This window comes from Echinops telfairi, unplaced genomic scaffold (genome assembly GCF_000313985.2).
Source record: "Echinops telfairi isolate 266 unplaced genomic scaffold, ASM31398v2 ScPeMD7_2;HRSCAF=8, whole genome shotgun sequence".
In the NCBI taxonomy this organism is placed as follows: domain Eukaryota; kingdom Metazoa; phylum Chordata; class Mammalia; order Afrosoricida; family Tenrecidae; genus Echinops; species Echinops telfairi.
The window spans coordinates 69,128,041-69,142,371 of record NW_022103898.1 but is presented as its reverse complement, the minus strand read 5'-3'; the positions used below and the strand labels follow the sequence as shown (position 1 = coordinate 69,142,371).

Here is a 14,331-nt window from a genome sequence, read left to right as displayed (position 1 = left end):
CGTGATCACACAGGTTGATATGTTGTTGCATGTGGGCTTTGTTGCTTCTGAGCTAGATGGCCGCTTGTTTACCTTCAAGCTGTAATCTTATAGAAACAAATTTTCAGGTCTTCTGCTGCAACACACTTTTTATTCTTAAATTGTTATTCATACTGAAAATACTTCCCATGAATTATCAAAGTCAGTATATGCATCTATGAATATGCAGTTCATCAGTGGAATGGGCGTTGTGCAGGAACCTATTACTGACTTGGTAATTTAATCCTAACGTTTAACATTAGTACTTTTTTTCTCCTTTTTTCTCTATTTTAATTTTTTTAATAATAGACTTGATCTTATTGGTGTAATTTATAAGGATTACATATTATTCCAAGTACTATTTTATTACCGAAATGAGCATAATGTTGACTTGCTGAGTGGGGTTAAGTGGATATAAAACAAAGTGTGAATTGTACTGTGCCAGAAAGCAATAAACAATTCAGCTGCCTGTTTCTTAATTTAATTAGGTTCACATTTTTTGAGAATACAATTATCAACCACAGATGTTTCTGATATTAGTCAGGACTCATTTATAATTTATAGAAACCCAAGTCAAACTTAACAGGAGCTTCTTGGTCAATGTTTGCAACAGCCCTAGACAAAATTGGATCTGTATTCAGATGCTATTTTCAGGAATCTCCCTATCACTTTGCTCTTGTCATAGATGTTGGTGGGGATTTGTAATTTGTAATTTCCCAATAATGGATGTAGTTCTGGGACTACACGTTCCCTAGGGACTGCCATCTCAAAAAGTCAGTCACACTTTAAAAAGAAGACTCATCTTTGGCCTGACTTAAGTCATCCCTGCTTTGGAGTCAAGCATTATATCCAATAATTGAGCTCCTCCCCTTGGCCAGCCTAACTGCTGTGCCCACTTACGGAACATGTGTCATGCTGGCAGGTGGTGTCAGATTGGTTCTAACTCATAGCAGGCCTGCATACAAGAGAACAAAGTGGTGTCCGACCCTGCACCATCCTCACAATACGTGTTATGTGTGAGCCCAGTTTTGCAGCCATGGATCAGTCTATCTCGTTGAGGGCCTTCCTCTTTTTCTGTGATCCAATGTCAAGCACGATCTTCTTCTCCAGAGACTGGTCCCTTGTGCGGACATGTCTATGGTACATGAGGTGAAGTCTTGTCGTCCTCACTTCTGAAAATCATTGTGGCTGTACTTGTTCCACGACAGTTACAAGATCCCTGCTATTCCAACAACTTAGCACTAAGCTGTTAGCCAAGAGATCAACAGTTCAAACCTACTCACTGCTCTCAGGAAGAAAGATGCAGCAGTCTGACTGGTTCTATAAAGATTTACAGTCTTGAAAACTCTACTCAGGTAGAGAAAGGCAATTCCCAAAAGGAAGGAATGTAGGGCAGAAAGAAAGTTTCACTTTAGTACTGTACCCTATTTTATTTCCATTCTAGGGTGGCTAGGGGTGTGAGAATGTGTGTTTGTTTCTGTTATGGAAGAGTAATGTGTTTCTAGAGCCGTATACTTTAGTCACCGTAAAACCCACTGCAGTTTTGTGGCTTCTTTTCTTCCTCAAAGAACCAAACCACTCCTTAGTCAAAGTTGTGCATTTACATTGAAACCAATGTGATTCAGACTTGAATCTCCATGTAAACTCCCACAAGTGAGTCTTTCCAAGGGAAAGGGACTACTCTCCTTGAGCTAGTGTTTGAAGGCTTAGGGTTTGGGTTAGACATCAGGAAATCCTTGCCTAATGCAGTTTGCTGAATCCCATTGGACTTCACTGTTTGTGTTTCTAGTGACTTCCAATTTTTTTTCATGCATATCCGCCTGCTGTTTTATTTGGAAAACATTCCCTAAACTCTAGGAAAATAGTGTGTTACAGTGTTATACACAAGCAGCCCTGGCAGCCCACAGACCTGTTTTATTTGGCATGCACAGTGTTGGCGTGTTTAAAAAGAAAAGGTCTGGCCACCTTGAGCCTGCATTTCTTCAGGAAGTAGAACTTGGAAGCTTTTGAATGCTTGGTCAGAGTGATGCTCTTGGTTTTCTTACATTGTACTTTGTTGTGTGAGGTACCAAATACACTCATTATAAACCGAGTTTATCCATCACATTTTTTATGCAGTTTTTGTGGTAAAATTTGGTGCCTCGACTGATAGTCAGGTCGGCTTATACTCGAGTATATATGTTACTTGAGTTACTCTTCAGTTGATCCCAACTCTTAGTGACATAGGCCCATTTATTTGTGTTACTTGCTGGCGTCTGCAGATCTCTGAGTTTGTGCCCCTTAATATATGCCCCTCTGGGCAGAGTGTGTAGAAGCAGTGTCATTATAGACTGATAGAGGCAACCCAGGCTTTTTGAAGCGTATGTTTAAATAAATAAATAACTGTAGAAGCTAATGACTTGGCTTGTCTTGGTGTTTCTTGTGAACCTGGCTACTGGTTTATGTTTTGTTAGCAGTATCGTGGAATAGAGTTCCCAGAGAAAAGAAGATTTCATTTGGATTTTGACTATCAGTGCAGTTTTATAGGTTGGGAGTAGGGGTGGTGGTTGGGTGCCAAGAAGTCAGGTCCCACCCATAGCAGCCCTATGCACAACAGAATGAAATAAACACGGCCCAGTTCTGCACCCTCCTCACAATTGTTCCTGTGCTGGAGGCGTTGTTCAGCCACTGTGTGGACCCATCTTGCCCCGAGGGCCCTCCTCTTTTTCACTGCTCCTCTGTGCCACCAGTGACTGGCCTCTCCTGAGGACGTGTCCAAAGTTTGTGAAAGGAAGTCTCCCCAACCTTTCTTCCAAGCACCACTCGGCCGTACTTCTTCCAAGACAAACTTGCTTGCCCATTTTAGCAGTCCGTGGTACTTTCCATATTCTTCGCCAGGGTTGGGAGAGGACATCTCAATATTTTCAAGGTGCCCTGGGAAAATAGAGAGGAGCCCTGGGGGTACAGCTGGTCAGGCATTAGACGGCTAGCTAAAGATAAGGGCTGGAAACCCACCATCTGCGCCACAGGAGAACGAGAAGGTGGCCTGCACCATAAGATTTACAGTTTGGAAACTCTCCGGAGTATTTCTTCTTTGTGCTGCAGAGTCACTGTGAGTCAAAATCAACTCGCAGGCAGTGGGTTGGATTTGGGCTTGGTTTTTTAGGAGAATAGAGCTTTTCGTGGCGGTCCTCAGATTCTCCTTGGGAGGGAGCCAAAGGTGAAGCGAAAGTCATATTGTGATGGGCTTTGCAGCCGGGTTAAAGAGCTTTGATCCCGTGTGTCAATTCAGTAGTCAGGATTGGTTGAGCACTTATTTTATTCCAACGTTGTTCTGTTTGATGTGAAAGAGACGACAAGATAGTTTTATAGAACATGGAAAACTAAGAAGTGCAATTTTGTGACAACATAACTATTATAACAGACTTGATCTCTATGGTGCACTTTACTGTAGGTAAACAACATCTTCTAAGAGAAGCAAGGGTGGAAATTTGGTCTGAGTGTCAAACCAAATACTCAGGCCTCATGATTCACCGATGCCACACTTGCAGCTCTTGACCGCCTCTTGGAAATACTTTGTTTTTGGTGGAAGTACACCTAGCAAATTAAGTTCCTGTTTAATCACTTCTGCAGTAACTGGTGACACGGGGGACATGTTTCAGTGTGTCTGTCTTCTCACCGGGTTTGTTCTGGTTGTTTATGTGTGAACATGTTTGTACCCCCAAAATCAGGACTCGCTTCATGGTTTCTCTCAGCCATGCCCTTGTGCAGCATGGGGGAAATTTGGTGTCACCTGATGTGTGCACATTCATAGCTGAGGTCAAGCAAGGCAACCCTCTGCCTTCTTGTTACAGCTCTCATACTGTGTGGCAAGCAAGTTGTTGTTGTTGGTAATGGTGGTGTGCGTGTGTCTGTATAGTGTACTTAGTGCCTCGGCTTTCGCTTTTGTGTGCTTTCGGCTGGTGATTTTGCACAGTGCCGAAGTTGGCCCTTCATGTGAAAAGGCTGTGTGATGCCTTACAGAGAAAATGTGTGCTTGGTAAATGATGAGTGCTGTTGGTCCTGAGTTCAATATTAATGAGGCAACAATATCTATTAAGTATTTACACAGGTGTGTTCACATTGTAATATGTCATCAAGCTATGCGTTAATAACCTGTAGGTTTTTCTACAACTAGTCATATTTCAGTTTAAAACATTGTTTACAACAAAGGAGGCATTGAGAGAAGATGTAGTGTGATGTCATAAGGACCTAAATATAACATTGTATCTCCCTTATGATCATTTTGAAGCTGTCCTTACCTGATAGTTGGTGAGGTGGATGTTGTCTGCCTATTTGTCTGCCTTAACAGACTGAACTTGGGGGAGGCAGAGCCCACGTCCTCCTCTCTGCCTCACAAAGTGGACACTGGGAGAACGTTTATGGTCTCATGAGACAATGCACTAATGTGGGAAATGTGTCCCTATTTCCAGGTTAAAAAAACAACTGAAGCCACCTTGCAGACCATTCAAGATATGGTCACCATCGAGGACTATGATGTTTCCGAATGCTTTCAGCATAGCCGCTCCACGGAGTCTGTCAAGTCTACCGTCTCTGAAACCTACCTGAGCAAGCCCAGCATTGCCAAGAGAAGAGCCAACCAGCAGGAAACTGAGCAGTTCTACTTCATGGTGCGTCCATCACCTTCCAAGCCACTCTTGCAGAGCCCTGATCTGGGAGTCCAAAGGCTGCTTCCGTGGACACATCAAAATCACGGGGGCCTCTTTATTAACATACAGGCTTCTCTCCACCCCCAGAGTTCCTGATACAGTGTAGCTCTGGCACAGGGTGTAGGAAATAGTACTTTTTTTTTCTTTTAATGAGTCCCTAGATGTTGCAAATGGTTAGCATACTCCACTGCTAACTGAAAGGCTGGTAGCTGGAGTCTGCCCAGAGAGGCACCTTGGAAGAAAGGTGCCTAGTGATCTGCTTCTGAAAAATCAGCCATTGAAACACCAGTGGAGCACAGTTCTACTCTGACACACATGGGACCATGAGTCTGAATCCACCCTACAGCAACTGATTCATGATTTTAAAGCTCTTCGGGTGATTCTGATAGAATTTACAGAAAACAAACTTAACTGCCATCAAGTCAATGCAGATTCATAGTGACCCTACTAAACAAGATAGAACTGTCCCAGTGTGTTTCTGAGATTGTAACCTTTACAAGAGTAAAAAACTCTGCCTTCTCCTGAGAAGCAGCTAGTGGTTTTGAACTGCTGACCTTGCAGTTAGCAGCCCAGCACGTAACCACTATACCACCAGGGTGCCTTAGGTTTAGAGAGGACTGTTCCAAAATAGTGCCTGGGGCAATGTAGATTTATTTTAGTAGATTGGGAAGGGAGGGAGGAGCCAGAGACACTGCATCTCTCTGGGGCTCCCCAGTGATGCTGATGCTGCCAGTCTGCAGAGAACACTTTGAGTAGCACCGAAGCTGTCCATTTTGGGCAGAAAGTCCAGACTATGTATATGCATGGATTTTAGATATTCCCCAGGGCAGTCCACGATATCAAAATACTAATTAAAAATAACCAAAAAACCAAAAAGTGAATCCTTCCTTTTGCAGAAACTCCGAGAATATTTGGAAGGCAGTAATCTCATCACAAAGCTTCAAGCCAAGCATGACTTGCTGCAGAGAACTCTTGGAGAAGGTCAGTTATTTGGGATAGTCAGAAAGATGACCTGGAGGGTATACTGTGAAGAGTGGGGACTAGGGATTTGTGCTTCAAAGAAGCGGAGAATGTTGTGTGTTGAGATGTGACTTTATCAGTATCGGTAATAATCCAATTCTCTCTGGGACTCTTCTGGTCAAGCCTGGCACTAAGTGGGGAAGAAGAATGAGATCTCCACAGGGCACAGAAGCCAACACAGAGCCCCTGAGAAAGGCGCTGCTGAGGGGAGAGAGGGCTGCAGGAGCCGTACTTCCTTCCATCGGCCTGCCTCCCCCCTCCTGTCACCATGCCCTGCCTTTCTGGGACTTCTCCAACCCACTGGGGTTTGTCTTCATGGGCCTGGTGTTTGTTGTTCCATCCATTACCATTTGTCCTCCAGAAACTACGTAAGCTGGTTTGGGGGTTTCCACCTCCCAGTAGGTATTGGTTTTAGTTGAGAACTAATCTAATAGTGTAGGTAGATTACAAGGTCTGGTAGTACAGTGGTTAAACACCTGGCTGATACCCCAAAACAGCTAGTGGTTTGACGCCCACTCAGGAGAAAGACAGGCAATCCACCTCTATAAAAATATGAGGGTGCCGCCTCGCCACTTTTCTATCACTCTTTGTTAGTGGAAAATATTTGAGTTCTCTTTTCCTGCCAGCTTTCTGCCTTTCAGAGACTCCAGCCTTCACACACTTTTACTGTTCAAGGTTGTCTGTGTTCCAGACATTGTTCTAAGCCAGGGGTCCTCAAACGTTTTAAACAGGGGGCCAGTTCACTGTCCTTCAGACCCGTTAGAGGGCCGGACTATAGTTTAAAAAAAACTATGAATGCACACTGCACTTACTTTTTTTGAAGTAAAAAAACAAACGGAGCAAAAACACCCGGCTGGCGGGATAAATGTCCTCAGCAGGCCGCCTGAGCTGTAGTTTGAGGACACCTGTTCTAAGCTGTGTATCTCACTAGGCACTGTTAACTTCCCCAGTTTTACAGATGAGGAAATTGGAGGGGAAGATCATTAGCAAAATAGACTGTGAATATTATTGTTTCTCTTTATGTCTTCATGAAATTTAAAGAGAAAAAAATAAAGACAAGCAAAATCCTTAGTGTACCTTATAGTCTTTGACTTTAGTTATCTAATAGTCACACTAGCTCCTGCTACAGATTATGAGGCATGAAAGAGAATTTGGAAGTAGTGGAACATGGGCTGGGTTATGTGAGTAAATCAGGGCAAAAAGAGCTAACTGCTCTTGGACCGAAAATCTTCTTACCATTCCAGAACCTTCTTTATCCATCCCCTTATCTCTTGTTTTTTTTCCAAAGCACTCGTTATTCTTAGGGAGTGGCCATGCAACAAAAGGTCATCATGAACTATGACTCTGTGTGTAACATTGTTTAGATGCTAGAAAATAGAAAACACCCATTTTACCTAAGGGGAGGAGGGAACATCAAACTACTGAGAAGTGTCTAAAAATAAAAAACATACTGTAAAACCAAATGCAATGTGTGATTCTAGATCAAAAAGCAAAAGCTATTTTGAAGGTAGTTGGAGGAATTTTGATGTATGCTACATATTAAATTATGCTATTGAGTTCGTTTTCATTTTTCTAGACAGAGTAATAGTATTGAAGTTCAGAAGAAGCATGTCCTCATTCTTAACAAAAGCTTGATAAAGTGTCTCCAGCTTACTTTCAAGGGGTTCTGAGAAGAAAAAAAATTTATATATATATATATATATAGAGAGAGAGAGAGAGAGAATAGAATTCCTTGAACTATTCTTTTAACTTCCCAGTAGTTTTGAACTCTTAAGAAGTAAATAAAAGTATTTTAGCAAGAACATTCTACTTTTCTCCTTCGTTGCATCATATGAAATCTCTTCTTCATTTTTACAAATGCATAATATTTTTATGATACCTCCGTGGGTAGTTGCAAACACAAAAAATAATAAATTATCAAAAAAGACAACTTCTGCCTGAACCCAGATGGATGCTGACAGGTGCAAAGCCCTTCTCGACTGTATTAGGTACCACTTTAGAAATTGCAAGTTTAAGAGAATGGAGTCATGAGTAGATTCACTCTTAGGAAGACACGCACATGAAATCATTGTAGGCCTCTGGAAATTGTTATCCTACTGGTGTAACTTGGGTTCTCTCATGTCTTCTGAAGAGCAAGCCCCAACTTAATATAATATTGTTATTGTGCTACTGTTCTTTTAGATGCAGTGTTTAAAATGGGCTATATTTTAGCCAGAGTAACATTGTTACATTGAACATGTCATCAAGAAAAATCAGTTGCTGGAATGGGACATCGCTTTGGTAAAGTGGAGAGCCAGTGAAAGCCGGGAAGACGAGATGAATTAGCACAGTGGCTGATACAGTGCGCTCAAACATGCCAAAGATCGTGGGGATGGCCCTGAGCCAGGCAGTGTTTTGTTGTACTGGGGTTGAATTGAACCCAAATCAGTGGCCACTAACCACAACAAACCAAATCTTAGCAACTTGCAGAATCCAGAGACCAAATTAATGTCTTTAGCTGTTGAACTGTGTAGAACATAGGTTCAGAAAAAAAAAATTACTCAGCCACCCTTCTTACCCCCCACCCCCAGCAATGAAAAACTTTTGTACTACAGGCCATAATCCAAGATAAAGTGTAGGTATCTGCTTTTGCAGCCCCCTGATCCTTCTACCACACAGGGCACTGTCACCCATTTGGGAAACACTGGTGAGAAGCTATCTTACTTTGTGAACTCGAAGCCACTGTTTCTTAGGACGGGTCTCATCAAGGTTGTTAGCCAGCAGGCAGCCTGACCTCATTGCCCACATGCAGGTTTGGTCTCCTACTCTCACTTCTTTGCCCAGAGAAAAGTCGAGTGTGGAGAACTTGCCCTACCTGTTAGCTAGACCACTGTGAGCCTGCTGACCTTCCCCACAGCTCCCTTCATCTTAATTGGCTGACAGCAGAGCCTAGTAGGACAGGGTGATCAAGCCTGTGCGCTGGTGAGCCCCTATGAAGGGGACTCCGAGTCTGGGTTTGACTAGACAAGGTTTGTAGCGCCCTATTACATGGTGTGTCTGGGGGTAGCATTCAGTTTTAATATAGAAATGCAATACTAGACTCATTTCTGTAAAAGCTGCCTTCATGGGAAAACAAATGGAGCCTAACCCAGGAGTTTAGCAGTTGCTTTTACCCAGCTGAAACTGTAACTACAGCCATGTGTTTGGCCTGTCTTACTGCTAGCTTTTTGGCAGGCTCCCAGTGAGCCCTTTAGTTTACAACATTGTGCAGCAACTAGATTGGTCTCTTAAAGTGGTACTGCCCAAATTCAGAATTCCAAATCATTCTAAAGTAATTCTTGAAAGGTAGAAAAAAATACATAATGAGTTGCCGAGACCAAAATCTTCATCATGTCCCTCGTTCAGCAGCACCACTGTGCTGGTGTGGCGATGCTTGCTTTTAAGTCGGGACGTTCCACTGAGCCGAGTAAATGAGCTGTGTGCCTCTGTAGAAATGAGGCACCAGGATATTTGCTCTCTCTCTTTGAGTAGGAGCCTCCGTGTTCACATTGGCTTCTTTGTGTGCAGAGTTTAGAGTTCGGGAGAGGGGGTTGGGGAGGGTGGAAATATTGGTACAGTTTTGCCAAACCCAGAAAATCTGACACTGGAAACTTAGCTCCATGTAATATTATTTCTAGCCCTTGGCAGGAGATTTCTGACACAGGGATTCAATAGGTTATCTTCGGCACAACCCTTTGTCTGTCTCTGACCAAGAGTACAAAGAGACTTTCAACAGGGCAGCAGGTTGTGAATACGCAGGGGTTTTTCAGACAAGCATGGCAGTAAGTGGCGTCCTTCACTTACTACGGCGCTGCACTAGGCATTCATTAGGGCCTCAAGCGCAGGGTATGGTTGTCCTGGGCAGGCGAGCTGTGCACATTCTATGGACTTCATCCAGTCTTCAGTTGCAAATGGCCACCAAAGTGCTTTGCAGTGTTTCCTTGAAATTCAGGAGTCAAAATACACTTGTGTGTGAAAAATACTTTGACTTCATGATTCTCCACTGAATGATAAAAAGTAAGCCGAAGGAGCCCTGGTTCTGTAGTGGGTGAGTCATGGCATAATGTTTATGTGTTGGGATGCTTGCTAACTGCAAGGTCAGCAGTTCAAAACCACCAGCCAGCTCGTTGGGAGAAAGAGGAGGCTCTCTTCACCCCTAACTCTTTATGGATAACTCTTGATGGGTAGAAAGTCACAAGAGTAGTTCCACTCTGTGCTACAGGGTCACGATGAGTCAGAATTGACTCAATGGCAATGAGTTGTTTGGAGTTTTAACCTGAAGGTAGGTACCTGTACCAAGAGCAAGCTGACCCTCGGGTCAGGGTCAGTTCTTTCGTCTGACTGACTTACAAATGGGAGAGGAGGAAATTTGTCTGTTGATTTTAATCATCAACTAGCCTGCCCAACAAAGTGATGTAAATCTAATCTTCAAACCACTGGAAACTTTCACATTTCCTTGGGAAGCAGATTCTTCTAAGCCTGCGTGTTATTGATCTATTAATGATGATACTGATTAAAAAATAAATCCTCATTCATCAGTAGAGACACACACAGGCCTATTAGCTGAAGGACCATGGATGTGGTGGTGCGGTTATTCCATGAATGACAATTCTGCAAAGGTTGTTCTTGCCTCATTATTCAAAGTTTATCTTTTATAGGTCTTAAATTTTTTATCTTTACTATTACCCAAATAGATGAATAGATGGATGGAGCAATATCATTTTAAGCCATTTTGTATATGAATACCACAACCCCCAGCACCACCCACCACCTTTAAATCTAAAGTCTATTTGGGTAGGACGCTTTGAACAAAACAGCAAAACTTCAAAGTTACACTGTGTTTCATTTCTAAGAAATGATCATTAACAGCCTGGAATCATTCAAAAGTGATTGAATAACCTTTGTTATTTCATCAGATTTTATAAAGGTGAGTTGTTATTTTTATATTTGGCATTAGTCATGGGTGGAGCCAGGTGTGTGAGCCATCATCCCGATTTTCTCTGACCTTTTCAGGTATTTTCTAGGGCTTTGGGTGGAGGGAGATTTTTATTGTTAAAGGTAGTAGAGTACAGAACTTGGGGGCTTGAGTCTTGAATTAAGTCAAACCAGACTTAATCCTACAGCTGGGCTCTCCATATAGAGCAGTGGGACCCAGGGCAAGTCACTTAGATTGTGTGTGTGCAGTCCTATCGCTGCCTTAAAGAGGCGCTTGCAGAAGTGCGTACTTCACAAAGTTGTGAGAATTAAGCGAGTTCATATATAAAGTGCTTAAGATGGTATCTAATAAACGCTAAACCTCATTGTTATTCTCATTGTTACTAATATGTATCCTGTCATATTCTTACATTATAATAAAGTACACCACATGGCAGAATACAATTCAGATCATTTCCCTGCCCTCAGCCTTTTGGCTCATTCTACTGACTCACCCTGAGGGAGCCCAGCTAGTTTCTCTGATTCCCACACAATCTAAATCAGCGGTTCTCAACCTGTGGGTAGCAACCCCTTTGGGGGTTGAACGACCCTTTCACAGGGCCACCTAAGACCATCGGAAAACACATGAGTGTTGCACAATATATAATTACATATTGTTTTATGATTAATCACTATGCTCTAATTATGTTTAATTATGTTCAATTTGTAACAATGAAAATACATCCAGCATATCAGATATTTACATTACAATGCATAACAGTAGCAAAATTACAGTTATGAAGTAGCAACGAAAATAATTTTATGGTTGGGGATCACCACAACATGAGGAACTACTGTATATTAAAGGGTCGTGGCATTAGGAAGGTTGAGAACCGCTGATCTAAATGGTAGTAACTCCCAACTCTTCCTCCATAGCCCTGTCTTCTCATCTGTGCTTGAGCCCTGGGTAGCAAGCTTCCTGTTCACACTTCCACTGGATATCCCATGAGGCACTGCATGCTGCACTGGGCTAATTGTCTGACATTTCCCCTTTCTGGTAACTTTAGATCATTCCCCCCTACTTCTGAATAACCATAAATTATTTTGGAGTTCTGTGTCCACCTTCCCATGTACCTTCTTCCCCAAGTAACAAGAGTAGCTTAACTACTAACTACTGTAGTTAGGTGGTACGTGGAACTAAGTAGAGAAGGTGAGAACTATGCCTTTTCCTTGCCCCCCAGATCCACTCCAAGTCATAGTGAAGTATTAGACAAGTGCTCACTGTGGCCTGGATCTGTGATGAGAAAGGCATTCTCTGGGGCTAACTGTTCTCCCCTGTTTAGCAAATAGATATTGACCAAATACTTTACTTGTGAATAGAGAGCAGATAAGACAAGTGTAGTCCAAGGTTCTGGTGTGGCCGGGCATGTTCTTAACCGTTTACAGTACGCTAGCTCCGTCCACTATTCTAATTGTCCTTCCCTGTCAGTCTGCATCACTGCATTGTAATATGGTGGGCTGGGCTCCCCTGTTTGTGCTGCGACATGAACGTCCTCTGCCAGCTTCATTGTCAGACGGTTTCAGAACTGTCTCATCAGCTCGCAGTGCAAGCAGCCACTTGAATTCTTGGACCCGCCCACACGCCTTCCCACAGCTCTAGCCTGAAAGCAAGAAAGAAGAGGGAACAGCCACGGAGACATTCAACTCTAAAATTAACTCCGATTGTAAAAGCACTGCAAAAAGACAGGCCTGTTTGTTTGTTTGTTAATCAGTCAAGAAGCCCAAACATCTAGCCAAACATCTAAGAAGCACCTGGTGTTGTAAATGAGAGAGAACGTTATGAGAGGCTTTTTTTAGCTTACCGCTGTTGGTGGAATGTCACCCAACTGCCACTGAGTTAGTTTCAACCCATAGAGACCCTGGCTAACCTTTTAATTCCTTATATGTTACGGTCAGCAAATGTCATTTCTGAATTTAGAATGCAGTCTCTCTCCCAGCCTCTCAATTTCAAATTGCAGAAAGAACATCAATGTAATTTAAAGGAAATTAAGTTCTCCAGCCCTGTTTGAGTCCCAACTTCAGCCCCAAGAAGCAGTCAAAATAGGGACTAGCTAACAGTAAAATGTAGGGTGTGTTTTATTTGTAATTCTTTGAATTAACCACTAATACCAGGCAGTCATTTTTAAAGAAAACAAGCCCAAAAATAAAGGTAAGAGCTCTGTATACGTCACATTGCTAGGTGGTATATTTCTCTTATCTCTGGAACTTATTAAATTTCACCTACAGTTTTTATAAAATACATGAGTTTTTTATTAATATGCTTCTACCAGAAAGAGTGTGAGTGATTGTAAACTTGGGATCTTAAAATAAGGGTGTCAGGTAAGGCAAAAGAAGTGCATTCCACCGATGCCATCACCTTACTTATTTTAATTTTATATCTGCAGGTCATAGAGCTGAATATATGACTACAAGGTAGGAGAACATTTTATACTGACTCATTGCATCTCTTTTTTTCTTCTTTGACAAGAAGCCACTGTTTAAATGCTGCAGAAATGGATGTATTTTGTGAATGTGCATGGAAGATGGTTTTGAGTTTGACAGTGCTTAGCAATATGAAATATGTGGGGTGCTCATGAAAACCGGTGGAATGGTAAAGCTCCTTAGCAAGCAGATTCAGTACTAAGGAGTGAAGGTGACTGGATCTTGGTTCATTTTGCCAAAGCATAATCAGGTTCCAGAAGTCATCTACAAGACTTTTGATTGAATAATTAAATTAAGCAATATCATGTGCATGTCTGTTGAGTATGGAAGTAGAAAGTATGACTCCTTTCTTCCTGCTTCTACATACCTTGTGTTATAAACATCACCTTAGGGCTTTAGCTCTCTACTCCCTTTTAGATCACTTTTAAAACTTAGCTTTTAGCTCCTACAAATATATTACCCTTCTTTTTCTTGTCCTTCTCCCTGGTCCCCTTTTCCATTGCTTGAAGGATTTAGACACTACTGCTAAGAAATATTTTTTGGAGGCAGATTCAGATTTGGATTGGGGAAGTTTGGGCAGCTTTTATTTTCCTATATTGGACGGGCAGCCAGGGATTGTTCTAATTGACATAGCAAGGTTTTTCTCATTTGAAATGAGGTTTTCTTAGAATACCTTGATGTCTTTTGAAGAAATGGACGATTCTATTGTCAGGGTTCTGTAATGAATGCTCCTCCCAGGGGCTCTGGTGGTGCTGTGGGTTAAGCATTGGGTCAGTAAAACCCACCAGCTACTCAAGGGAAGACAAATGGAGGCTGTTTCCTTCAGTAAAGCTTAGATGTAGGGTTGCTATGAGTCAGAATCGGTTTGGTGGCAAGTAGGTTTGGTTTGTTACAGGTCCCTGGTTGACACAGGTGGGTTAAAGTGGCTGCTAATCTAAAGGTTGGCAGTTTGAACTTACCCAGCACTCTGAGAGGGAACCTCGGCAATCTGCTTCTATATGATCAATCTGCCACAGCCAGGTAAACCCGATAGAGCAGTTCTACTGTGTAACGCGTGGAGTCATCTTGAGTCAGAATCAACTTGATGGCAGTGGGATTTTGGAGTTACTTGTGTGGGATTGTTTTTAAATATGTTATTATGTCTAACATGAAAGTTTATATAGCAAATTTGGTTCCCGTTTAAGAATTTCTG

At 42.3% G+C, this 14,331-nt stretch overlaps 1 protein-coding gene across 2 annotated transcripts in view; it reads left to right on the top strand.

Moving 5' to 3' along the window:
• Nucleotides 1-14,331, top strand: part of SRGAP1 (SLIT-ROBO Rho GTPase activating protein 1) — a 326,600-nt gene that overhangs the window by 265,790 nt on the left and 46,479 nt on the right. For both annotated transcript variants that reach the window (XM_013004070.2, XM_004700482.2), the window contains exons 9-11: nt 4,470-4,667; nt 5,603-5,687; nt 13,103-13,130. In XM_013004070.2, coding sequence (XP_012859524.1) covers nt 4,470-4,667; nt 5,603-5,687; nt 13,103-13,130 — 311 coding nt within the window. The remainder of the gene's footprint in view (nt 1-4,469; nt 4,668-5,602; nt 5,688-13,102; nt 13,131-14,331) is intronic.